Consider the following 27,409-nt stretch of genomic DNA (forward strand, 5'->3'; position numbering starts at 1 on the left):
TTTTCTCTTGATTGAAGTCTTCGAATTCTCCCTGTCTAACAAAGAATTTTGAGCATCAAACAGATCCTCTTGATCCATAGATCCTCGAGACTCTGTTTTGATATTTATCCGCTGCAACAGTTGGTATCAGATACAAATAGATCCTAATCATGCCGCCAAAGAAGAATCTTCACCAGCAACTGGACGAACACAACGAGGCTTTTCGTGAAACCCTAGCCGAGTTCAGCGACAATCTTTGGGAATCTCTGCGTACGATGGAAGCAGCCCTTCGCACGGTTCTTCAACCGCAAAACGCCGCACAACGTGTTCCTCGGCGTGAAGAACCTATCTTTGAGGATGATAAAGAAGAAGATGTTAACGTCTTTGCAAATCAATTTGGTCAGCATGGTGACGTGAATCCTTGTGGCGTTAACCACCAGCGCGAGGTTATCGCAGCTCCACCAGGTGATCATCGACGATGGAAAGCTGGTTTTAAGCTCGATTTACCCGAATTCAGTGGTGGCATCCAACCAGAAGAATTTCTCGACTGGATTAATACAACCGAGGTATTACTGGAGTTTAAAGAAGTGCCTGATCTGATGTGTGTGCCTCTGGTAGCAACACGTTTTCATCGGCGTGCTTCTGCTTGGTGGCAGCAATTAAAAGCGTTAAGGGCTAGAGAAGCGAAAGACCGCATTATGTCTTAGGCAAAATTGACAAAGTTGATGCAAAAAGCTTTTCTTCCTTATAATTACACTCGTACTATGTACATAAAGCTCCAGGATCTGCGACAAGGAAGCCGTTCTGTTGACGATTCTGCGTCTGAATTTTTTTCTCTCTTGGCTCGTAATGTACTTCATGAAAACGAGGAACAAAGGGTCTCGCGTTTTTTTGGTGGCTTACGCGGTCCAATTCAAAGTGCATTACTTCAGTTTGATCCATTAACAGTGTCAGAAGCTCACCAGCGCGCAGTCTTGATTGAACAGCATTCGCAAAACCAAGCTTCTTCGTGGAACTCTCAGCGCACTCGTTTCAGTTCCACTCTCGACCAGACTTTGTCAAAGTCAATGGAACAGCTGAAACTAACAGATGGGACAGAGGGTAATGTGGCGATGGGTTCACAGCGTCCGACCAATGTCAAGTGCTTTAAGTGTGATGAATCTGGTCATCGTCAAGCGGCGTGCCCTTCTTTGCAGCGTTGAGGGTTGTTGACCAAAGATGACCCTGTGTTTGATGAATATGGTGATGATGACAACGTTGTCACTGAAGTCGATGAGCAAGTAGCGGGTGACACTGGTCCTCTATTGGTTCTACGCCGGAACTTTCTCACTCCTCAAGGCGTCAAGGAATCCTGGCTACGAACTAACATCTTCCAGTCGACATGTACAATTCGCGTGAAGGTGTGTCGTCTCGTCATTGATTCGGGAAGTTGTACTAATGTGATTTCGGAGTAAGCGGTCTCAAAGCTTGCTCTGTTTACGGAAACCGCATCCTTATCCCTACAAGATTGTCTGGTTGAACTCCACTATGGACATTCGTATTTCTAAACGGTGTCGCGTGCCGTTCTCTATCGGCCTCAATTACAAAGATTTGGTGTGTTGCGACGTCGTGCCTATGGATGCATGTCATCTCCTTTTGGGGCATCCCTGGCATTTCGATCGTCGAACTATTCACGATAGGTTCAAGAATACCCATAGTTTTACTTATGAAGGTCGGTGTATTACTCTGCTTCCATCACAAACTGCAACTGAGCCCCTCGTGCAGAGCAAGGAACTCGAGTCTCCTCCTGTTTCGGTGGACACTCCCAAACCAGCTTTATTGATTTCAAAGGCTGAGCTTCTTGACGAGTGCAGAGCGACAGATGTTGTTTTTCTTCTGTGTCTCAAACCGCAACTCCTATCAGTAATCTCTGAAGCTCCTTCCAGTTTTCATGCGTTATTAACAGAGTTTCAGGATGTGTTTTCAACAGAGTTACCGGATGGTTTGCCTCCTTTGCGTAATATCCAGCACTGCATCGATCTACCTCCTGATTCCGTTTTGCCTAACCGTCCTCACTATCGCATGAGTCCAAGGGAACATGATGAATTGCAAAAACCGGTGGAAGATCTCCTTGCCAAGGGTTACATACGTGAGAGCTCAGCACTTGTGCTGTTTTGGCGTTGCTAATTCCAAATAAAGATGGGACTTGGCGTATGTGGGTTGACAGCAGAGCCATTAATAAGATTACAATTTGGTACAGATTTCCGATTCCGCGTCTTGATGATCTTTTGGACCAAATCGGTTCAGCCTCTCTTTTTACCAAATTGGATCTTTGAAGTGGGTATCATCAAATCCGTATTCGACCTGGTGATGAATGGAAGATGGCTTTCAAGACAAGAGAAGGGTTGTTTGAATGGCTTGTTATGCGTGTGATGAACAAAGCCTTGAGGCCATTCATTGGGCGATTTGTGGTGGTATATTTCGATGATATACTCATCTTTAGTGCGTCGTTGGACAACCACTTGAAGCACTTGAAGCACTTGCGTGATGTTTTGTTAGTTTTGCGACGAGAACAGCTGTTTGCGGCGACAAAGAAATGCGTTTTTGGTGTGGATCAAGTTCTTTTCTTGGGGTACATTGTGTCTTCACGTGGCTTAGAAGTTAATCCTGCGAAGATTACTGCACTACAGTCTTGGCCAACTCCTCGCTCTGTCACTGACGTACGCAGCTTTCATGGTTTAGCGTCGTTTTACAGACGTTTTATACATCCCTTTAGCAGCATTATGGCTCCCATTACAGATTGTATGAAGTCTGCTTCTTTTCATTGGACACCCGCAGCAGAGCAAGCGTTTCAAGAGATCAAGTTAAAGCTTACGACAGCACCAGTTCTTGTTCTCCCTAACATCAATATGGCATTTGAGTTACATTGTGATGCATCTAAATCAGGAATTGGAGCTGTTCTTAGTCAGGCGAGTCGTCCGATTGCCTTTTTTAGTGAGAAGATTGTAGATTCTCGCGTGCGATACAGCACTTACGATGTTGAGCTATACGTTGTCGTTCAAGGCGTGAAACATTGGAGACATTATCTTTTTCATCGCGAGTTTGTTCTCTACACTGACCATGACGCCCTTAAGCATATGGGCTCACAAGATAAAGTCTCCACGCGACACGCTTCTTGGTTCGCTTACCTGCATCAATTTTCGTTTGTGATCAAGCATACCGCAGGAACACTTAATAAGGTCACTGATGCATTGAGTCGTCGTCATTCTTTGCTCATGACATTACATGTCTCTGTTTCAGGATTTGATCTGCTTTCGGATTTGTATCCTCATGACCTCTTTTTTGGGAAATTTTGGCATGATATCGAACAAGGGGTCAGCTCCTCTTATGTTATCTTCGATGGCTTCTTGTTTCGTGGTGCACAATTGTGTATCCCTGAGTGTAGTTTGCGACTACAATTGACCAGAGAGCTTCATGGGGAAGGTCACATTGGACGAGATCATACGTTGAAGTTGGTTAGTAGTTCGTATTTTTGGCCAACATTACGTCGTGATGTTGAACGATTTATTGTCCGTTGTGGTATTTGTCAAGCGGCTAAAGGAAAAGCTACTAATGCTGGGCTGTATCTTCCGATTCCTACACAGCCGTGGACAGATATAAGTATGGATTTTGTACTTGGCTTAACTCGGACACAGCGAGCTAACGATTCCATCTCTGTTGTTGTTGATCGTTTCTCGAAAATGGTGCACTTTATCCCTTGCAAAAAGACGACTGACGCGGTTCAGGTCATAATTCTGTTTTTTGGGAAGTTTATAAACTTCATGGTCTTCCTTTATCTATTGTTTCAGATAGGGATTCTCGCTTTTTGAGCCATTTTTGGCAATCTCGGTGGCGTCTCCTTCGTACCAAATTGGACACGTGTTCAGCGTATCATCCTCAGACGGATGGCCAAACAGAGGTGACAAATCGGGCACTTGGTGATTTGTTACGGTGTCTTGTTGGTGACAATGTCAAAACATGGGATACCGTTCTGTGCCAGGCTGAGTTTTCTCATAATCGAGCTGTTAATCAGAGCACTGGTTTCAGTCCTTTTCAGGTGGTTTATAGGACTCTTCCGCGTTGTCCTGCAGATCTTGCTCTCACTCCAGATTGTACACGTTTCCATGGTCGAGCTTATGACCTTGTTGAAGAATTTGCTGCCATTCACGATCAGGTTCGTTCCAACTTGGAGTCATCAACCGCTAAATACAAGTCCGATGTTGATGCTCACCGCCGTGATGTTCAATTCCAACCTGGTGATTTAGTTTGGGCAGTCTTAACCAAAGATTGCTTCAAACCAGGCACATACAACAAACTCAAGTCGCGAAAAATTTGTCCTCTCAAGATCCTTGAAAAGATTAATAACAATGCTTATCGCCTGCAGTTGCCTCCTCATATGAACACAGGTGATGTTTTTAACGTGAAGCATTTGGTTCCTTATGTTGCCGAATATGATACTGAAAATTCGTGTAGCGACATCTAATTTATCTTTTACGTGTTTTACAAGTTTTCTACTTAATGGTTATTTGCGGGTTTTAAACTATTTCCTTTTCCTTATTGAACTTCTATTTATCGATTAGGGCTTTAGTTTTGACTTAAGGTCGGCTTAGACCACCTCTATATAAGGTTTTGTAATCCTTCGGGAATAGTTAGTTGTTTATCGAATAATAAAGAGTTTTTCTCTTGATTGAAGTCTTCGAATTCTCCCTGTCTAACAAAGAATTTTGAGCATCAAACAGATCCTCTTGATCCATAGATCCTCGAGACTCTGTTTTGATATTTATCCGCTGCAACAGATCCCTTGGAAGCTCTTTAGAGGAAATTTGTCCTCAAATCTGCCAGAGAAAAAGTGATGGAGACCACAGTGAAATCAACGACAAAACTAGGTCTGTAAATTTAGAATCGATGGGGGCAAGAAAACAAAAATGATAGTTGAATCTGGTGGGTCTGGTGAAACGGGTAGATCCGGAGCCTCTTCTTCTACTTGCATTGGTGTCATCGACAGAGGAATTGCACAAACAGGGGTTGAAGAGGGAGGCGGCGGCGGTTTCTCAGCAAGCAACGCAAGGCCGATTACCTGGAAGCTTCTCGATTCCCATCGTGAGGCTGGTCATCGGATGGGACAGGACGGTCATTGGTAAGGACCAGCACCGTTTAAGAGAAAACCAAACTTACCTCGAGTGTCGTGCCTGTGGCCAAACTAATTTCTCTATACGGGTAGTGTAATTCTAGCATTAACATTCTATCTACATATTGTCCTTATGACATTTTTTGAACTTTCTGTGTTTTGGTTGAACATTTGTGGAAGTTCAGAGATAACAAAATTAGAATTCATTAACTTGATGCACAGTGTTGGATTCTTCGGCGTATTCATGGATTTTCTATGAGCGTAATGAGAATTCATTGAATTGTTGTCAAAGATGTAGGCTGAAAAGCAAGTTTATATTTTGAGGTAGAGCTTCAAGGCAAATAACTATCATTCAAGGAACCAGTGAGTTTTTAGTAAAATGAGTAACCAGAGTATCAACTTGGCTAGTTATACAATCACACAAATGAAATAACTGGCTAACAGAGTAACAGGATACGTTAGGACCTAGAACCCTAGGATTCAAGAAAATAAGTCAAAAGAGTTAAATAAGCATAAGTGAGATGATAGATATTGAAATATCATTTTTTCCCCTTTCAATAACCACACATTATATTAAGATATGACTCTTTGATTGGTTACCCGATTCCAAGGGTAAGAGTCACCTAGCTATGAAATTTTCAATCTCATCTCTTTGCCAAGCCAAGAAAATATCCAGATTTTGTTGTAGTGTACTCCTCGGTCCATAAAATTGCTGTCACAATTTTGGTCCAGATCATCATACCAAAAGGTTAAAGACACAAAACACAAAAAGACTTCAAGCAAAGACAAAGAAGAATAACTAAATGAATTTGCATGTCTGTTTGGCTGGAAAGAATAATTTAAAACGCTTAGGCACATGCATCACAAGATCTATCCTGATCAGAGTTGCTTCAGCAGAATAATCACGAACAAGGGATGAGGTAGCCCCTATTGGTCTCTTCATGCTAGGGGCATCATAACATATAATGCAAACTCGCCAATAATAAAGAGGATGACGAAAGCAATGGTGAAAAACAACTCTATTTATAGAGCTGTGATTCATAATGAGCAATGATTGTCATTTAATAGATTACCAATGTATCTTAAATTCATTGCTAAGAAACGGAAAGAGAGAAACACTTAAGTGTGAAATTTAATGTTTTAACTTTGGCAAGTGCATTCAACCTTGTGAGCTCGTGAGGCTTGAACAAGGAATAACCATTCGGGGATGTTTTTTGTGAAAGGCATGCGCCATGTAGAAAAGAACATGATAAGTTATTGTATATTTAAAAAGTTGCTTGTTTTAACTCTAGTTTGCTAAGTAGACATGCTTTCACCACCTATCTTTTCATCATTGGTGATTTTGCATTATCAGTTGTGATGTGCAATATCAAGGTGATAATGTAATAGAACTTAGAATTATAAAAACAGCTTTTCTTATTGATTTGGAAACTCTCTCAAAACCAAACCTAATAACTAAGTCTTATGAAACAACTCTCCAAAGACTCTTCTTATATAGTACTTAGCTTCTCCTAAGTCTATTTGATATGGGATTTATAAATCTTATCTAGATACAAACTATATCTAAAACTTATTAAATAAATCCTTATGTTTATCTTCTAAGAACCTTCTTAAAAGATAAACTTGCTTTCCAAGTTAGGATTATCCTACATTCTCTCCCTTAATTCTAACTTGAATTTCGGGTAAGACAATGTCTTCTACTCCAAGTAAACTTCTCATTTCTTTGAACTTGACTCTTGCTAATGCTTTGGTGAGTACGTCTGCCTTCTGCTCCACACCTAGTATGTGTTCCACTTCAATCTGATCGTTTTCTACACACTCTTGGATAAAATGATATCTTGAGAGGATGTGCTTACTCCTTCCATGGAACACATGGTTCTTAGTGAGTGCTATGGCCAACTTGTTGTCCACTCTAAGTATAAACTTTCCTCTGTCTATACTTAATATCTCCTCCATTAGCTCTTGAAGCCATATCACCTGTTTTGCAGCCTCTGTAGCCGCCATAAACTCTGCTTCACATGAGGATAAAGCGACGGTGGCTTGTTTCTGTGAAGTCCAAGTAACCGGCGATGATCCAAGGTAGAATACATGGCCTGCTGTGCTTCTTCCATCATCCACATCGATATTGTGACTGCTGTCACTATACCCTATGATCTTGCTAGAATCATCTCTCTTAAAGTGTAAACCCAAGCTAGTAGTTCCTCTGACATACCTCATTACACGCTTGATGGCTTGCCCATGAGACTCCCTTGGACTCTTCATATACCGGCTAAGGACTCCTACTGCAAATGCCAAATCCGGTCTTGTGTGCAGAAGATACCGCAGGCAACCTATAGTTCTCCTATACCTTGTTGCATCGATCTCTGCTTCATCTTCTGCTTTTAAGATCTTTAATTTTGCCTCCATTGGTATGTGAGACAAGTTACTTGTATCCATATTGGTATCAACAAGTATTCCTTGAGCATAACCTTCTTGCTTGATTTTAATTCCATCTGCTCCTTGAATAACCTCAATACCAAGATAGTATGTCAATCTACCAAGGTCGGACATCTCAAATATCCTTGACATATCCTATTTGAACTGTTTTATGACCTTTAATGATGTTCCAGTCACAAACAGATCATCGACATATATTGCCACTATTAGGATCTCCTCCTTACCTCTCTTAACATAAACCGATGGTTCTTTTAAGCATCTTTTAAAGCGTTGCCACTATTAGGATCTCCTCCTTACCTCTCTTGACATAAACCGATGGTTCTTTTAAGCATCTTTTAAAGCTCATCTTCTTTAGTACGTGATCCAGCTTAATGTTCCATGCTCTAGGAGCTTGCCGCAGACCATATAAAGCTTTGTGAAGCTTGTATACTTGTTCTTCTTTTCCTTTCTTCACAAAGCCATCAGGCTGACTTACATAGAACAATTCGTTTAAATCCCCATTTAAGAAGGCAGTCTTGACGTCTAGGTGTTGTATTTCCCATCCGTTTGTAGCTGCCAGAGCTATTAGCAACCATATAGTCTCGATTCGTGAAACCGGAGCAAACACCTCATCAAAGTCTATACCCTGTTGCTGTACATAACCCTTGGCTACAAGCCTTGCTTTGTACTTTTTCACCGAGCCATCTGCGTTTCTTTTTATCTTATAGATCCATTTTAGTCCTATGGGCCTGACTCCTTTTGGTCTTTTAACAAGCTCCCAAGTCTTGTTTCTTGAGATTGAATCCAGCTCAGCTTTCATTGCATTAACCCATTCTTCTAAGTGCTCTGCTTCAAGAAAGCCTTCTGGTTCTCCATCTACGGTGAGTAGAAGCTTCTCACTTTTTTGATCTGCATACATCACAAAGTCTTTTAGGTGTCTAGGTTTAGTTATAACTCGACCGTACCTAGGAGTAACTTGCTGAGGTGGTTCGATTTCTCCATCCATTCCCTGTTCTGCAATATCTTCTTCCACTACTTCTTGGTCTATAGGTGTCTGTTCTTGAGGATCAATGTCTTGATCATCGTCACCTTGATCACTATTGTTTCCTCCTTCATCTCCTATTAGACCGTCATTTGGAAGCTTAAACATTCCTAGTTTTTCTTCGGACTCCTTTGATGAAGTTGACCAATCCCAAGCTCGTTTTTCATCAAAGATAACATATCTACTCACCATTACCTTTCTAGTCTTCGGATCATAGAGTCTATAAGCCTTAGAACCCGGCTCAGTTCTAAGATTCACCACACTCTTTGATCTCTTGACTAACTTCTTGAGGTATGGTCCATTTATCTTCGCATAGGCGACACAGCCGAAAACCCTCAAGTGCTCTATGTTAGGTTTTCTTGTTGTGTAGCTCTCATATGGCGTTTGACTCCTTAATGATTTTCTAAGGATTCGGTTTATTAAGTAGGTGGAATGACGCACATCTTCTCCCCATAGGTAGTTTGGAATCTTCATTGCCATTAGTAAGCTTCTTATCATCTCCATCAAAGTCCAATTTCTTCTTTCCACAACGCCATTTTGTTGTGGCGTGTATGGTGCTGTTAGATAACTTGAAATTCAATTCTTCTCACAGAACATGTTGAACTCAGCTGAAGTGAACTCTCCTCCTCTATTGGTGTGAAAAGTTTTAATGGACAAACCTGTATGGTTTTCTACTCTTTCTTTGAACTTTTTGAACCAATCGAAAGCTTCACTTTTTTCTTTGAGCAGTAAGGTCCACATGTACCTTGAGAAGTCGTCAATCAAGACAAAAACATAGCAATTTTTCGCTGGTGTTGGTTGCGAGATAGGTCCACACAAGTCTCCATGAATCAGCTCCAAGACTTGTGTTGCCCTAAAGGTGGCTTTGGGTGGGAATGTTCTTCTTGTCTGTTTTCCTGTCAGAAATGCTTCACACACGTCTTTTTCTTGTAAGACATGTGGCATTCCTACCACCATCTCCTTGTCAACCATATTCTTCATCACGCCATAACTTACATGGCCCAGCCGTGAGTGCCATGTTCGTGTAGTATCTTCTCCTTCTATATGAAAACATTCCGTGTAACTGATCTCCATCGGTGTCTTATAGAGTCGGTTTGTTGATCTTGTGACTTGTACAAGTAATCTTCCGCGAGTGTCTTTCAATGTTAAAGTATCTCCCTTCATGTTTACTTCACATCCACTCTCGGTTGCCTGTCCAAGACTTATTATGTTATGCTTTAAATCAGGGATATAGTAGATATCCTTTAGTGCCCTCTTGTCTCCATGCTTGCCCAAAAAGGTAATCGTACCCTTCCCTTTGATCTCAACATTAGATCCATCACCAAACCGTATTTTTCCCTTGATGTTTTCATTCAAGCTTGAAAAGAACTCCTTGTTTCCTGTCATATGGTTGCTTGCACCATTGTCCAAATACCAAATACTAGCTCCTCCTTTGATTAGGTCGTAGTTCTTGGGAACTACTTTGTCTTCGTTTAGGAAGACTATCTCGTGAACATACAGAGCCTCGTCTTCCTCTGTTTCATTCAGATTGGACTCTTGGTGCTTGTTTTGTCTCTCGGGGCACAATGATGCAAAGTGACCTGGCTTATCACATCTCCAACATATAACCTTGGACCTGTCATTCTTTTGTTTCTGACTTGATTCTCCGGTACTTCCTCCTTGGTTTTGCGTTGGACCTCCCTCGTCCTCTTCCTCTGCCTCCACCACCTCGAGTTTTTCCCCGTGAACCAGTATGTCCTCCTCGGCTATTGTTATTATTGGCCCACATTAGTTTTCCTTGATCTTCCCATTGATCTTCTCCTATCCTCTCTTTGTATGCTTTATTCTTCCAACTATGTCCTCAAATGTGGTCGTGTTTAAGTCCAGAACTTGTTCTAGAGAGGCTACGATATGGATGTACTCACTACAAGGAAGTCCTTTCAAAAACTTCTTTACTAACACTGTCTCTTCAATGGTTTGACCTAATGTGGCAGATTTCGATGCTATGCCTGATATTTTTTTCTGAGAAATCATCGACTGAGTCAGTGTCGGTCATCTTTAGTTTGTCAAACTCAACCATCAATGTATGTTGCCGAGCTTCTCGCACTCTGTATGCTCCTAGATGCCGTGATTTTATGGCATCCCAGACTCCTTTGGCTGTTGTTTGCACTCCAAGTTGAAGTATTAAACTCTCGGGTATAGACTAGAAGAGCAGGGCTGTTGCTACGTCATTCTTTTCAGCATCGGTTGACCCTGGTTCTATGGTTTCCCATACTTTGTATACCCGAAGCATGACTTTCATTCTTATCGCCCAAACTGTGTAGTTTGTCGAGTTCAGCATAGGGCATTGTATTGCCGATGATCCGAGCTCCTTTGTCCATGGGTTACTCACTTCGTCCCCCATGGATTCGTGTCTCACGATCTTTGTGTTAATATCCCTTTAGGTTTCAACTTCGCTCTGATACCAATTCAAGGTGATAATGTAATAGAACTTAGAATTATAAGAACAGCTTTTCCTACTGATTTGGAAACTCTCTCAAAACCAAACCTAACAAATAAGTCTTATGGAACAACTCTCCAAAGACTCTTCTTATATAGTACTTAGCTTCTCCTAAGTCTATTTGATATGGGATTTATAAATCTTATCTAGATACAAACTATATCTAAAACTTATCAAATAAATCCTTATGTTTATCTTCTAAGCACCTTCTTAAAAGATACACTTGCTTTCCAAGTTAGGATTATCCAACATAATACAAAGGGACCAACAGTGGCAAACTCATCTCTCATTCTCGATCCATCTGTCAAAGCATCTTTTACCAAATATTAGGTCTTTGTATTACCACAGGATCCATCTTGGTCAAAGATGCTTCGATAGATGGATCTAGAATGAGGGATGAGTTTGCCACTGTTTGTCTCTTCGACGTCTTTGTGTTATACATCACAAAATCACTAGTGATGAAGAGAAAGGTTGTGAAAGCATGTATATTTAGCGAATTGGAGTCAAAACGAGCAACTTTTTAAATCTACTATAACTTATCATGTTCTTTTCTACATGGCGCGTGCCTTCCACAGAAAACATCCGCGAATGGTTATTCCTCTTGGTCAAGCCTCACCAGCTCCACAAGGTTGAATGCACTTGCCAAAGTTAAAACATTAAGTTTCACAATTAAGTGTTTCCCTCTTTCGGTTTCTTAGTATTAATGAATTTAAGGCACATTGGTAATCTATTAAATGACAATTATTGCTCATTATGAATCACAGCTCTATAAATAGAGTAGTTTTTAACCACTGCTTTCTTCATCCTCTTCATTATCGGCGAGTTTGCTTTATATGTTGTGATGCATAGCATGAAGAGACCAATAACAACTACCTCATCCCCTCGTGATTCATCTGCCGAAGCAACTCTGACTAGGATGGATCCTGTGCTGCATGTGACTAATGAAGCATGGAGTTTTTCTCCAGAAAATAGACATGTAAGTTCATTCGGTTTCAAAATCTCGTCTTTGCTTGAAGTTGTTTTGTGTCTTGTGTCTTTAACCTTTATGATGATTTGGACTGAAATTATGACAATTATTTATATACAGAGGAATGCACTACAACAAAATATGGAGATATTTTGGGCTTGGAAAAGGGAAGAGACTGAAAATTTCACAGGTGACACTTATCCTCTTGATTGGGTAACGAATAAAAGAGTCATACTTTAATATAATGTGTGGTTGTTATAAGGGAAAAACTTAATATTTCAATATTTTCTTTCCACTTACGCTTAGTTTAACTCTTTGATTTGTTTTGGTGAATCATATTCATAGGTTTCCCGGTCAGTTGTGATCGGTTACCACTGGCTCGGATCAAAAGAGTTATGAAATCTGATCCTCAAGTCAAGGTATGGAAAATAATGGAAATTTTCTTGCAATAATCTTTCGATTTATGTTGGCTAGGCATGGAGTTTATGACATTTCTTTCTAACAAAAATGTTGTTCTATACGATATAGAATATGTTATTGATTTTACTGTTCAAGTAATCTAATACTTAGGATTTTTTTTTTACTGAGTAATATAAGAGTGTCAATTTTCAGACGGTTAGCTCAGAAGCTCCTGTAATTTTTGCTAAAGCTTGTGAGATATTCATCATGGAGTTAACGGCTCCGTGCATGGATAGATACTCAATTATCCTCACGTCAGACCATCCGTACTTGTGATATCGCTGATGCTGTAAGGAATTCAGAACTTCATGATTACCTGGATGGTCTTGTTAATTTTGACAAGCGCTCTATCAGCCATCAGGTTAGCTTTCTTCTCCATTGCAATCTTACCCGGTTCAACCAATTTTTGTTCATGTTTTGTGTAACAGGCATGAATATGTTCATGTTTTGCGTAACATGCATTATTCATGAAAAGTTTGTAATATGTGTGCTTAAATTGTTGTGTTCTGTTTAGGCTGTGCCAGAACGTGCACTGCATCAGCAAATGTTTTCTCCTGCTAATATGAATTTGTCCGGCACGGAAGCTCCAACAGACATGGACCAGATTCAGAAGGTATAGTCTATTTCCGTTTTAGTTGGTATCACTTTGATGAGATGTTAAGTTAGATGCCATGTTCGTTTCTTGCATTTACACCAAAACCAGGACAATCTAATGGCTGATCGCTTTATCAACACCGAAGAGTTTGAGCTCAACCATAATCTCCATGTAGTTTTCTTTGAACTTCTATCTGCACAATAATCACAGTTTTATGAGCAATGTGTTACGTTGTATACAAGCTTGAATCCAGGTCGACTATTAGGCATTTTCCAAATATATTTTGGTTCCTTGGAGGTTTTTCATTACTTTTGTTAGGCTTGAGACTTATTAGTTTGTAGCTTAACATTTGATGTCTCTTCCATGGATTGTACTCGTGGCTTTGATTCTGCAGTGAAAATTTTTTGCTATGGTGAAAGCTGTTCTTGAAGAGAAACTCAGTTAAAGGAGGAGAAGAAATCTGAAGAATGGTTTTCAACATTCTATTATATAAAATAAGTTGGATCACCAATCTGTGTCGATCCATATTGAATATTTGAATTATGTAGTCTTTTTGTGTCTGTGATAATTTTCTTTTTTATCATCCTAACTTTTAACTTATAAACAACAAGTGAAACTATCTGCTAACATATTTGCCTATATTTTAAAACACACTAATAACTATCTGCAACTATATTGTAGGGTAAAAGACTAGACCAAATAGCTTGCCATGAATGGTTTTGCAACTTTTCATGTAATACTTTAAATGGTTTCGCATGCTTGAATCCATAGAAGAAAAAAAAAGCAGAACATTCCAAATTCGTCCTTCAACCACAACACACACCTCATTGTTCACGTTTTGGCTGATATCCCCTTTAGAGTAACTAAATTCCTTGTACCTAACAGACCCCACACGTTATGATCTTCTCTATTTAACAACGAAATGTGTCCACAATTTGGAGCAACACAACATTATCTCAATATCAATCGAGAGAACTCATAAACCATGCCTTGCTGGCCGCCTTTCCCGCCATTTGGACCGCCAGGATGTGGACCACCGCCGCCAGGATGCGGACCACCTCCAGGATGCTGGCCGCCAGGTCCACCACCACCTGGCTCCATGCCACCAGGCTGGCCACCTGGTCCACCACCTCCTGGCTCCATGCCACCGGGATGCCCACCTGGCTCTATGGGCTGGCCACCTGGTTCCATGCCACCGGGCTGGCCACAGCAACCAGGTGGCCCTGGTAATCCTGGAACGTCTCCTAGCAATCCAAACCCTCCGACTAAACCTCCATCTGAACCATCACCCGGTAATCCTGGAAAGCCACCTGCTAATCCAGATCCTCCAACAGACCAAACAAAACCTCCAACTAAACCTGAAGGACCTGACGGTTCTGATGAAGTGAAACCTCTGACCGGGCCGAATCCTAGTGGCTATGATGAAGTGAAACCTCCGACCGGGCCGAAGCCTAGTGGCTATGATGAAGTGAAACCTCCCACTGGTCCGAATCCCGGCGAAAACTCTGATCCACCACTCTACTAGACAAAAGAGTCAAATGTGACCAACGTCTATAAAGTTCGAATCAGAAGTTAATAATGTCATTACAATTAGTTCTTGTTGATGATTCATAAGCCACAAAAGGAGCAGACAAAGCTATGAAAATGTAATGTAGGCGGAAACATAGGAACAGAAAACAAGAATTCTGACGTATGCATACCCATTGCTCGGAACAATAAGCTAGACACTTCAACTCCATTTAACATATCTGACTTAAGAGATAGAGAGAAATCGAAATGCAAACTTGCCTTGTTCAGAGGATGCATTGATGAGTGCCATCATGTGACCGCTTCAGCTCCTATAATAAGTGAGTTGGATTTGGACATAAGTGCCCGGAGAATCTACACTTCTTGGATTATGGGAGCATGATCCATTGAAGAAGAAGCAGATTCACTTTAGCGTAAGATACAACAAGCAGAATGGGAACCAAGAACTCTGAACATTAGTACATTGCAGGGATTTTGCAACAAGAACATTAATTCCTACAAACAATAATACAGATTGCAGCTAAAGTTCTAGACAAAAAAATAAATAATAATAATACAAAATGCCAGTATCTTTCGATTAGAATTGAGATGATAATTGTTGTCCAGTTTCCAATTAGGCTTGAGTCAAAAAACTAGAATCATGTCTCCTGGAGCTTTTCTGGCTGCTCAAGCAGCACTAGAGCTTCTCCATTTACATCAGTATCATCGAATGGTTCAGCAGGAGGAGGCCCATCACCACCTGTCTGCTCGTCTTCAGGATGAAAATTGATTGGGAACTTAGTTACTCTAGGTTTGTCTGTGAGTATGTTCCTTTGGACCTTATCAATCAAAACCTTAGTAGGAGGCTCTTCCCTGAGTTGTTCATCATCATAGTCATTGTTCACATAATAGCCAACTCTTATAAACTCTTGATCCATGTAGGAGCAAGTCAACAAGAGCACAGTTACACCAATAATATCTTCCTCACGGATCTTTGACGGATCTGGAGAATCAGCCTGTCATTTATTTTTTGTTTTGAATTCAACAAAACACATTCCACATAAGTCAGAAAAATATTCTGTAACGGAGAGATGAGAGTAAAACCGATCATATGCTACCTGTAACACAAATCGGTAGTTGCCAACATTAACAGGCCCAACGAGAACACTTTCCAAAAGCTGATCAGAGGTTTCATCTTCAGCTGATCCAACGTAGATAAGCTTCCATTCTAAATCTGTATCGAAAGAAAAGAGTCACGATCTTAGACGACAAAAAAAAATAAACAAGAACCTTTGCAGATAGGGATCTACGTCATCCAGAGAGAAAACGAAACTCCAGATCCACACTATAATAGCTTCTATTCTAGAGAAAATCTCTTAGTTTGAAACCCCAAAATTTGACATATGCTTACAAGATGTGACCATGACCTATCAACGACTAACATTAACTAAAATTTTATACAAGGACTTTTGCAGATAAATTCATCCAAAGCGAATACTAAACTCGCTATAATGGCTTCTGTTCTAGCGCAAATCTCTTCGTTCAAACCCCAAAATTTGACATCTTGCATACAAGAATGAGACCATGCCTTATTAACGACAACATTAACTACAATAACAACCTTTGCAGATATGGATCCAATTCATCCAAAGTAAATACTAAATTCACTATAATGGGTTCTATTCTAGAGCAAATCTCATACTTTGATACCCCTGAATGTGACCTTATTTACAAACATGTGACCATGAGCCATGATCTATCAGCGACTAACATTAAGTACAATATTAAACAAGAACCTTCGCAGATATGGATCCAATTCATCTAAAGAGAACTCGTTATAATGGCTTCAATTCTAGCGCAAATCTTACTTTTAAAACCCCAAAATCTGAAATTTGTACATAGATCAATCAACACAGAACTAAGCAACCCCAAATTAAAAGAAGAAATCACCAATAGACCACGAGGATCAATTAAAGCGCAGGAGGATTGGGGGAAAGTAAAAGTACCGTCTTTGAGAGAGGTCAAGCACTCGTAAGAGATCTCGAACTGGAAAGGGTTAACAAACGGCGCTGGATTGTCCAAAACGGTGACGTTAGTGATATTGATGGAGCTCATGATTTGATCGGGAAATCTCAGGGGTACGGGGCTCGGTTTTGAATCAAAACCCTAGATGCTAGGTACTTGATCGGAATCTGGAGAGACCCATGATAAGATTTTTGTTTGAAATGTGAAAGAAGAGTGAGTCAGAGAGTAACCGCCAAGAGGCAAAATCTAGGGTTTTCGAATTTTTTTCGTAATGAAATCGCCGGTGGACAAAAGTTCCAATTTGGGACGTTGGTTTAAACCGGTCGCCGTAGGGCCAGGGACCGGCAATACCGGTTTAAATAACTTGGCGGGAAGAATGTTAAACACACAAATTAGAGGAGGTATAACAAACAAATTTGGGAACAGAAACTAGAAATCGAAGCTTTCTTTTTAATTTAACAGTACTTAGCTACTGTTTAATTAGGCCTAAATAAAATATCTGAACGGAAAAACCTTTTTTTTAAGCTTTATTACTTAAACAAAAACAAGTTTTCCAAAGCAAAGGGAGCTTGCTTGCCAGAGTATCAGCCTCACAATTCGAGGTACGAGCGATGAAATCAAAGGTAATAGAAGAAAAACGAAGGGATATATATGCGCAAGAATTGCAGCTATGTCGTTGTGAGAACCATTTGATTGAAACAGGTAGATCAAGGAAAGAGAATCAGAGAATACATGTATCTCCTCACATCCATTCCGTTTTTCAAGCTCAAGCCTTGCCTTCATAGCCCATGCTTCTGCCGTTAGTGCCGAAGTTACAAAGCTTCTGGGAGGTAGAAGACATGCGTCGCCAGGTTTCGTTGGAATGAATGAGAGCTCCAAAACCACCATTTTGCGAATTGGAGTTCCATGCAGCGTCCACGAATAGGGAGAATCCCTACGATATTCATGATGGAGACCTCGTGGTCAATGGTGTTGGGTGAGCTTGCGGCTGTAGATGGAGTTGCACTTCTTGCCACGCTTTTGCTTCGTGGATTGCTTTAAGAATAACTTCCTGGTGTGAAAGGGTTCTATCTCCAAAGTAAACTTGATTCTGAGCTGTCTAGAGATTCCAACAAATCCGTGTCGCCAAATTAGTTTGAGGGATTCCAATTGGTGGCAAGGGTGTTAGATTCTTAGACGCTGCACTGAACTCGAGTTCATTGCCATGGAAAAGCTGTGACCAATTGACCACAGGGCAATCGTTCCAGGTTAACCTCGCAAAAAGGCAATCTCGCAAGACATGTAGAATTATCTCCATTGCTCCACATCTTTAACACAAACGGTCAACCTGTACTCCGCGATGAGCTGATTGGTGACCCACATGCAAAGCTCCTGTGACTGCTTTCCAAAGAAAGATCTTCCTGTGACTGCTTTCCAAAGAAAGATCTTGATCTTTGGTAGAACCTTGAGTCTCACAGATGTTACTCTGTCAATTGAAGTTCGGATTAGCCTATGAAGTCTCCTCGATTCGCATAAGGCTGTACCCTGATTTCACTGAATATTCACCATTTTTTTTGGCAGCCATGTCATCACATCCTCACGGGCAATCGAACTCATAGGTAGAGATCAGATACAACACTCGAAAGCTGGGATTTGGCTTCTCACTTGTCTCAATCCCACTGGTTTGTACCCTGATGCATAAGGTCTGAAACGCGAAAGTGTGGGCCAGTCCGAATAGTCTTGTTGGGCAATCAGTTGACAACCAGGGATCGGTCCAAACCTTGATCTTCTCCCTGTTTCCAACTCTCCAACGTAGACCCTTTGCGATAACCTCCCTGCCTGTCATAATGCTTCGCCTACCATGGGATGGGTTAGACGTCATCGAGCGTTCCATAAAAGAATTCTTAGAGAAGTATTTTCCCAGTAAGACTCTAGCTAACAGGGATGTAGAATCTCTGATTAATCTCCAACCCAAGTTTGCTAGAAGTGATTCGTTGAAGGCCATGATAACGCGAAATCCCAATCCTCCACTGATCTTGGGAAGAGTTACTTTATGCCATGAGAGCCAACTCATCTTCTTCTTATCTGCTTTAACTGTCCCACCAGAAGTGGGTCAACACCGGATTGTATCTGCTTCCAGATTGAGACCGCAATCTTCAAGCAAGACATAAAGTAATTAGGCATCGACAACAGAACCGACTTCAACAAAATTTGTTTTTCTGCCTGCGATAAGAAACGAATCGACCAGCTGTGAGACCTCTGTCTGATTTGATCCACCAGAGACGCAAAGATGTCTCTTTTTTTCCTCCCAAAGTTCTTAGGAATTCCCAGGTATTTCATATTTCCCCCTTCTTGATGAATGTTGTCTTTTGACTCTATCGCATTGTTGCAGGGGCGTTTTGGAGGAGAACGTAATGGAAGACTTACGCAGGTTGATACACTGACCTCAGACTGATTCATATTGACGAATAATATATGATACTTTTCTGCAGCTGTCCGAGTTGGAGCGACAGAAAAGCATTGTATCATCCGGGAATAACAGGTGGTTACCTCTCGGGCTGTTCTTGGAGACTCGTATTCCCTGTAGGCTGTCATCGAACTGCACCTTCTTGCACAAGCTCACTAGAACTTCTGTTCAAAGGATGAATAAGTACGGAGATAACGGGTCACCCTGCCTCAGTCCAAGCGAGGGTACCACTCTTCCTTGCGGTCAACCATTGATCAGAAACGAATATGAAACTGTCGAAACACATTGCATAATCCAGCGTAACTATGTTCTGTGGAATCCTAGTTTTCGTAATACAGCCTCAAGGAAGTTTCATTCAATCCGGTCATATGTTTTACTCATATCCGTTTTAACAGTTATAGTTTCTTTTTTTTGCTTTCGAGTTCCTCAGGTAATGGAGCATCTCATGCGTTAGAAGGACGTTATCTGAGATAGATCGGCAGGGACAAAAGCTGTTGCCTTTCCGAGATAATCTGTGGTAGGATTGGATGTAGGTATCGAATCGGTATCGAGCATAATCAAAACTGAGAAAATACCAGAATAGATCCTAAACTTTTATACTTGAGAAAACGGAATCGAACCAAGAATGGAGCACCTAAACTATCAGAAATATAATTAAATACAAAAAATGTTAATTTTATTTATACTTGATATAATAAAATACATAAAATTACAATTGTAAATCTGAAGATATTAGTTAATTTCTGGGTATTGGGTATTTCAGTATATTTTTGAGATTCATGGTGGCGAGGGATAAGAGTTTATTTGATGCATATTTTTACTTCTTCAAGAAAAGTACTACTCACAACTTTTAATATGTTCAAATTTAACTGTACAGATAAATGAATAATTTTTCTTGTTCTAATTGTGTCGTCCAACTATTTTGCTGAAGGTGGTATGGTTCTGGTGTTTTTGGACTAGACAAATATATCTGAGGCTGCTAATGTTATTGCTCCGAATCTCATCAAGAAATGTGAACCTCTTCTTGTGTCGGTTTAGAGAATTACGGGGAGGAGATAGACTTGATTGCGTCTATCAATTTTCTTAATCAAATCTTTAAGAAACCTTGAATTTCCATAGCATGGGTTTGACAGACTCTCATATTGAATCTTGGGTGCGTCTTCTAGTTCTTCCATTTTTTTTTAATTGTGTAATTTTCATTGAAATTTTCATTGACATGTCTTCAGTGGAATTAGTATAACTGTTAATTGCACAAACTGGATTGACTTAAAAAACCACCTCTAAATGAGAAGGTAATTCATTTCATTTATCTATATCCAAAGTTGAGCCCCATCAGAAGTCCTTAAACAAAAGCCAAACTTCTGAGATTACAAGCAGGTGATAACTTCAAAAGACTCTGCACTATGAAAACACTAAGGTTTTAGCCATAACATGCTTGGTTGAGCATTAAAGGATTCAAAGCAGTGAGGTGTTTGGTAGACAGTCATCTCATACCATATTAAGTTAAAAAATAGTATTTTCGAAAAAAAAACTTAGTTTATTTCTCCAATTCAAGTTAGGTAGTTAAAATCAATAGTGAGATGTTTGGGGGACATAAATCAACAAAACTGAGGCGTTTGGTGGACAGAGCCAAGCCATATTCATCTAAAAATTTATGATTTAGAAAAAATAGTTTTTTTTTCTCTGACTCAAATTAGTTAGTTAACAATCAATAGTGAGGTGTTTGGTGGGCACAAATCTACAGCACTGAGACGTTTGTGGAGGGAAAATTTTTGGGTTCACTTCCAGGGGGTAAGGGATGAATCCCTTTATTCATCCATTTTTATTTAAGCCAATTAGAATGTGACATGTAATATTATTTTTAAATAAAAATAAAAACGAAAATTAAGTAATTAAAACATGAAAAAATTGGCCAGAAGGGTAGTTTTAAGTTTTTAATTTGCTAAAAGGGTGTGTTTTGAAAAAGTGGATGTGTTTGGGTAGTTTTTATGTGTTAATATCTATATTATCCTCATAAGTTCAGTTTATTTACATTTTCATGCCATTATGATAAATTAATTATTAAATAAAATAAAGGAAGAGAGAGAAAACAAAAGGAGGAAGAGAAGAAGAAAGAGATAGTAAGAGAAGAAAAATACAGATCTTAATTAAAAAATATTATTTTCTCTTTCTTCTTTTTATTTCTTCTTTTTCTTTTAATTCATTCACTCTTATATATTATTTTAAATAATAAAATATATATTTAAAAAATTCATAGATTTTTTTCTACACCTTTTAAAATTAGAAAAACTTGAATGGTGGATAGGATAGGGTAGTGTTAAACAAAAAAAAAATCTTGACATAAAACTTCTAAAAAGTAGATTTTAGGCCTTGATTGTTTGCAGTTTTTTTAACAGATTTTAGTTTTTGTTTTTCAAAAAACCATTTATTAACCAGTCCAGTTTTTGAAAAAAATGGATTTCTTAAATTATAAACCAAAAACCACCCTATATGAATTTTTCAAAGAAGTTTCGTAAGTTTTAGTTATTTACTTTATTTTTTTTAAATACTGCTATTTTTTTCAATAAGTAATTACGAGTAAAAAATATATTTCTAAAATAAAAAACGTATAAGCAAAACAATATTTCATTTCTAAAATAACTTCATTTTACCTATGTACATTTTTATATATAACTTTTACTCTAGAAAAGATTTATAATTTTATAGTTTTTATTATTTATTATATTTTTCAGTTAATTTTCTTAGAAAAAAATATATGATTTTGAAACTTCAATTTTATTTATTTAATTTTGTATATTTTAAACACATAAAATTAAATTAAAATTAAAAGCATAGAAACTTTTAAAAAACAATTATTGATAAAAAAATCAGAAACTAAACAAATCATACAATTTAAGATTTTAGAAAACAAAAATCTACAGAAAAATCAAAAACCAAAATTTTAAAAACCTAAATTCAAAAATAAAAAATCAAAAGTTAAAAACCAGAAACCAAAAACTAAAACTCATGCAAACATTCATGGCTTTAGTTTTTGTTTAAAAATTGGAATTTACTTTAAAAACTAGTTTTCCTAAAAAATAGGAATCATTTTGTCAAAATCATGATTGGATAAAAAAATGATTTTTTGAAAAACAAAAATCAAAATATATTCTATAAACTGCAAACATTCAAGACAGTATACCTCAGTTATATACATTAGACATGATATTCAATTGAAGGTATCCAGTCGTACACTGAATTGTGAATACTTAATAGTTATACACTGAATTGTGAATACTTAATAGTTGTACACCAAATAAATGGTGAATATCGTTGAGTGAATATCTTCAGGTGTACACCAAATGGTGAATACCTTTATGTGTACATCAAATGAATGAATATCAAATCGTCAATACTGGTGAATACCTTTATGTGTATACTGGTGTACACCTTTATGTGTACACTGGTATACACCAAATGGTGAATACTTTTACATGTACACCAATTGGTGAATACCTTTACGTGTACACCAAATGAATGAACACCAAATCATGAATATCTAGGGATGAATACTTTCACATGAATACTGTTAAATGAATACTTGATAGTTGTACATCAAATGGTGAATACTTTCAAAATTTTATGTATATTGCAAAAAATCAAATATTGTCTGTTTTAAAAAATTCAAATTTCTGTATGTGTTAAAAAAGATTGTTATATTTTTAATATATATATAAATTATTAAATGTTTTATTATTATAAATAATTTATAATAATTGATTCAATGGAAAAAATAAAAAAAAGGAAAGAGAAAATAATAATATTTAAATATACTACTTTTTTCATCTCTCACACTCTCTCTCACGCTCTCTTCCACTCTCTCCCCACTCTCTTTCAATCTCTTACACTTTCCATCACGCTCTCCCATGCTCCCTTCCTCCTAATAAGGGCTTTTTTGCCATTTAAAAATGTTACAGTTCAAAAACTACCAAAAACACACGTGAAACCAAATACACACCCTTTTGGCCAATTAAAAACTTAAAACTACCCTATTTACCAAGAAGCTCTTATTATTTTTAGCTTATTTTTAAGTTTACAGAATATGGTTTAGGGTATAAATATTAGAATTTAGGGTTTAGGGTTTAAAGTTTAAGTTTTAGGGATTAGTGTTTAAAATTTCAAAAATAGTTTAAATAGTTTTATAAAAATATATGTTTATCCAAAATAAATTATAAATAAAATTTAATATTATGTGTGGGTTCACTATTTCTAATTTAGGGTTTATTTTTGTCCAATTAGAAAATTTTGATTTTAAAATTTAAGTTTAGTATTATGTTTGGGTTCACTATTCTAATTTAGGGTTTATTTTTTTGCCCAATTAAAAAATTTTGTGTTTAAAATTTAAGTTTAATATTATGCTTGGGTTCACAATTTCTAATTTAGGATTTATTTTGTCTAATTTAAAAATTTAATGTTTAAAATTTAAGTTTAATATTATGTTTGGATTCACTATTTCCAATTTAGGGTTTAGTGTTGTCCAATTAAAAAAAAAAATTTAAAATATGCAGTTTTGGTAAATTGCCATTTTTTAATTTTATTACATGACATATCTTCATTGGTTAAACTAAGAAGGGGTGAATGAATTGATTCACCCCACGGGTGAACCCAAGAATAGTTCTTTGTGGAGAGAGTCACCTAATGCCATATATGGCAGAAAAGAATAGGACTTTCCAAAAACATTAGTATTTTTTTTTCTGATTTAAGTTAGTTAAGTATTTTCTCTGATACAAGTTAGATAGGTAGAAATCAAATCAAGTTAGTTACTTAGAAATCAATACGAAGTTGTTTGTGGACATAAATTCTACAAAAGTGAGGCGTTAGGTAAACAAAGCCTTTTTAGTGGAGCAATTCTTGAGTTCACCTCTAGGGGTGAACTTCTTTATTCATTCTCTTGTTTTCTAGCCAATCAAGATCTGCCTTCTGATTAAAAATAAAAATAAATATTATCTTAATAAAACAATTAAGATAAATTGACTTTTTTATCACAGAAAATTAAAAACATTTTATTATTCATACAAAATAATTCGAATTAATCATTAAAATAATTCTTTTATTCACTTCTTCTTATTTGAACCAATAAAAATCAGTCAAACAATAAAATTAAGTAAAATAATTAATCAAAATAGCATATTTTAAATTTTCTTTTCTAATAGGGAAAAACTAAGCCCTAAATTAGAAATAGTGAACCCAAGCATAAGATTAAACTTTATTTATAATTTATTTTTGATGAACATATATTTTTTACATAATATTTTTTACATATAATTTTTTATTTTGTCTAAATCCTAAACTCTAATCTTTATACGCTAAACCATAATATGTAAATATTTAAGAAATTAAAAAATACAAACTAAATCTAGATCTCTTAATTCTAATCTGTAAATCTAAAAAATATTAGAAATAAAAACTAAACTTTAACCATTAATCCCTAAACCCTAAATTGTAATTTGTTAACCCTAAAATTATATATCAATATATATATATATATTTTTTATATAAAGATACATACTTTTATAAAAGATTTGAGTAAGTGTTTTCATCGTTTAATTTTATTTTTATGTTTATAAAAAAAATTATAAATAAAATTTAATATTATGCTTAGATTAACTATTTCCAATTTAAGGCTTAGTTTTCTCCCATTAGAAAATAAATTTAATTATCTTAATTAATTTTATCATTTGGCTGATTTTCATTCGTTAAAATAAGAGGAAGTAAAAAAAAAGAATTAGTTTAATGACTAATTCGAATTATTTTATTTGAATAATAATTTTTAAAATTTTCTGTGATAAAAAAGTCAATTTACCTTAATTGTTTTATTAAAAAAATAATTATTTTTATATTAAACTAAATGGCATGTTTTGATTGGTTAGAAACAAGGAGATGAATAAAGAGGTTCACCAGTAGGGGTGAATCATTTCATTCACCCCCTCTGAATTTAACCAATGAAAATATGCCATGTAGTAAAATTAAAAATAACAATTTACCAAAACTGCATATTTTAAAAATTCTTTTTTAATTGGACAAAACTAAACCCTAAATTAGAAATAGTGAACTCAACCATAATATTAAACTTAAATTCTAAACAGAAATTTTTTTAATTGGACAAAAATAAAACCTAAATTAGAAATAGTGGACCCAAGCATAATATTAAACTTAAATTTTAAACACAAAATTTTTAATTGGACAAAAATAAACCCTAAATTAGAATAGTGAACCCAACCCTAAATTAGAATAGTGAACCCAAGCATAATATTAAACTTAAATTTTAAACACAAAATTTTCTAATTGAACAAAAATAAACTCTCAATTGGAAATAGTGAACCCAAGCATAATATAAAATTTTATTTATAATTTATTTTGGATAAACATATATATTTATATAACTATTTGATCTATTTTTGAAATTTTAAACATTAATCCCTAAAACTTAAACTTTAAGCCCTAAACCTTAAATTCTAATAATTTATACCCTAAACCATATTCTGTAAACTTAAAAATAAGTTAAAAATAATAATAAACAGTAATCCCTAAATTTTAATTTTTAAATATTAAAAGAAATTAGAACAAATTATCAATCCTAAAACTCTAATCCCTAATTCTAAACTTCAATCCATTAACTTTTAAAAAAATATTATTATTTATATACATTATATATATATATATATTAAAAATCTGAGTGAATTTTTTTCTTACTTAATTTTTATTTTTTATTTTATTTAAAAATAATATTACATGTCATATTCTTTTTTTTTTAAAACGGTTAATGCATTAATAGATTAAAATGTCATTTACAAAGAAGTAGATATAGACGCCAAGGCGTTTTTTGCAGGAGTGTCGGCTAAACTGTTTGCCGTTCTCAACACATGAGAGACAATAACAAAGGGAAGATGAGCTATCAGATTGTCGATGTCACCGAGAATGCCAAAAATTTCTTTGATCGGTTCCTTCCGCTTGATCGCATTGATCAGAGCTAGACAGCCGGATTTGAGAGAGATCTTCAAAAATCCGAGACGCAAGGCGTGCTCCAAGGCAGATCTGACTGCAAGGGCTTCCCCAACAAGAGGGGATGAGACTGGATGTTCACAAGCTGACTCCTGGTACAAGATCGAAGAGTTTCTGATGATGATCCATCCTGATCCTGACGCTTTGAGATCTTCTTTCCACGCTGCATCGGAGAAAATTTCCACTGTATCATCCGGAAACGCAGATAAGGTAGCTGCTGTTGTAGATCTTTTTGTAAGTTCCTTAATCTGCGCGTTTTCCCAATCTCGTGCGGATACAATCATCTTAATCGTTACCTCTGCCTCCGTTAGGCGTCGATTCTCAAAGGAGAGGACATTTCGGGCAACCCAGATTTGCCAACAAACCCAAGGGAACAGTGGTCCTGCAGTCACTCCTGTCGGTGGGAGGCATACGGCTTTGCGGCCTTCATGTTAACCTGCAGTGAAAATTTGACACTCTGCAATGCGTGGATCTGCAGAGAAAGGTATGAGTTTCCAGACTTTCTTCGCATAAGAGCAGTGTAGGAATAGATGTTCCGTAGTTTCTTTTTCTCCACAGTGGGGGCATGATTCGGTTGATTGGAAGCCCTGTTTTGCTAAGTTTTCCCCTGTAGGAAGAACTCCTTTGATAATCTTCCACAGGAAAGTCTTCATCTTAGGGGAAAACTCTCCATGCCACACATTTGAGTTCTAGTTGAAGGTAGTCGGGTTGGCTTCTGCAGTTGTAAAGTTAGATGAGTCCGCAAGGGAGAAGTAGTATCCTGATTTGGTGGAATAATCTCCCGATTTAGTAGACAGCCAGATATGAGAGTCGCTAACTGATGTCTTGCTTGGTTTCAAAGCCTTGATCGTGTTTAGGAGATCAGGGAAGAGATCTCTGATCATATCTATTTTCCAAGCTTTTGTGTTAACATCGAGTAGTTCTGAGACAGTCATATCCTTTGTTGGTTCTGTAGGAGGTTCCATGGGAGCAAGTGGTTCAGAGAGTGAGAGTCAAGGGTCATACCAAACGTTGGTAGTTGAACCATCCCCAATGCCTTTGCCAAGATTTTTGCGAAGTAGATCCCTTCCGACTAGGATGTCATACCAACCATGCGAGGCAGAAGGGGAGTGCTCAACTCGAAGGAAATCCTGGTATTTGCAGTATTTACCCGTGAGGACTTTTGCTAGAAGACAAGTTGGATTTTTAAGAATCCGCCATCTGATCTTTGCGAGGAGAGCATCGTTGAAGATCGCTATGACTCTGAATCCAAGACCTCCATCCTTCTTCGAGCGCGTAAGTTGGTTCCAAGCAACTGATGTTGCTAGGG

The 27,409-nt window shown here is 37.4% G+C and overlaps 4 protein-coding genes across 4 annotated transcripts; 2 read left to right on the top strand and 2 right to left on the bottom strand.

Moving 5' to 3' along the window:
• Nucleotides 1-1,506: 1,506 nt before the first annotated feature.
• LOC112088422 lies at nucleotides 1,507-2,145 on the top strand. Its single transcript, XM_024158699.1, has one exon. It carries the CDS (start codon nucleotides 1,507-1,509, stop codon nucleotides 2,143-2,145), a length of 639 nt encoding a protein of 212 aa, XP_024014467.1.
• Nucleotides 2,146-14,067: 11,922 nt separating this feature from the next.
• On the top strand, nucleotides 14,068-14,607 carry LOC112088423 (basic proline-rich protein-like). The gene has a single exon (XM_024158700.1). The coding sequence runs from the start codon at nucleotides 14,068-14,070 to the stop codon at nucleotides 14,605-14,607; it is 540 nt and encodes a 179-aa protein (XP_024014468.1).
• A 303-nt stretch (nucleotides 14,608-14,910) lies between these two features.
• LOC18022779 (histone chaperone ASF1B) lies at nucleotides 14,911-16,884 on the bottom strand. The gene is made up of 3 exons (XM_024159035.1): nucleotides 16,595-16,884; nucleotides 15,707-15,822; nucleotides 14,911-15,604 (listed from the first exon to the last, which is right to left on the bottom strand). Exons 1-3 carry the CDS (start codon nucleotides 16,701-16,703, stop codon nucleotides 15,248-15,250), a joined length of 582 nt encoding a protein of 193 aa, XP_024014803.1. The 5' UTR covers nucleotides 16,704-16,884; the 3' UTR covers nucleotides 14,911-15,247.
• A 9,002-nt stretch (nucleotides 16,885-25,886) lies between these two features.
• LOC112088425 lies at nucleotides 25,887-26,384 on the bottom strand. The gene has a single exon (XM_024158701.1). It carries the CDS (start codon nucleotides 26,382-26,384, stop codon nucleotides 25,887-25,889), a length of 498 nt encoding a protein of 165 aa, XP_024014469.1.
• Nucleotides 26,385-27,409: the final 1,025 nt, after the last annotated feature.

This window comes from Eutrema salsugineum, unplaced genomic scaffold (genome assembly GCF_000478725.1).
Source record: "Eutrema salsugineum unplaced genomic scaffold, Eutsalg1_0 scaffold_14, whole genome shotgun sequence".
Lineage (NCBI taxonomy): Eukaryota > Viridiplantae > Streptophyta > Magnoliopsida > Brassicales > Brassicaceae > Eutrema > Eutrema salsugineum.

What these genes read in the sequence shown, in the direction of transcription:
- LOC112088422 (XM_024158699.1), top strand. Translation starts at nt 1,507, where the DNA reads ATGGACATTCGTATTTCTAAACGGTGTCGCGTGCCGTTCTCTATCGGC.
- LOC112088423 (XM_024158700.1), top strand. Translation starts at nt 14,068, where the DNA reads ATGCCTTGCTGGCCGCCTTTCCCGCCATTTGGACCGCCAGGATGTGGA.
- LOC18022779 (XM_024159035.1), bottom strand. Translation starts at nt 16,703, where the DNA reads ATGAGCTCCATCAATATCACTAACGTCACCGTTTTGGACAATCCAGCG. An exon ending in CTTGACCTCTCTCAAAGACG is followed by an intron (nt 15,823 to 16,594) that starts GTACTTTTACTT and finishes CTTTCGATACAG; the next exon opens with ATTTAGAATGGAAGCTTATC. An exon ending in ACTACCGATTTGTGTTACAG is followed by an intron (nt 15,605 to 15,706) that starts GTAGCATATGAT and finishes AATAAATGACAG; the next exon opens with GCTGATTCTCCAGATCCGTC.
- LOC112088425 (XM_024158701.1), bottom strand. Translation starts at nt 26,384, where the DNA reads ATGATTGTATCCGCACGAGATTGGGAAAACGCGCAGATTAAGGAACTT.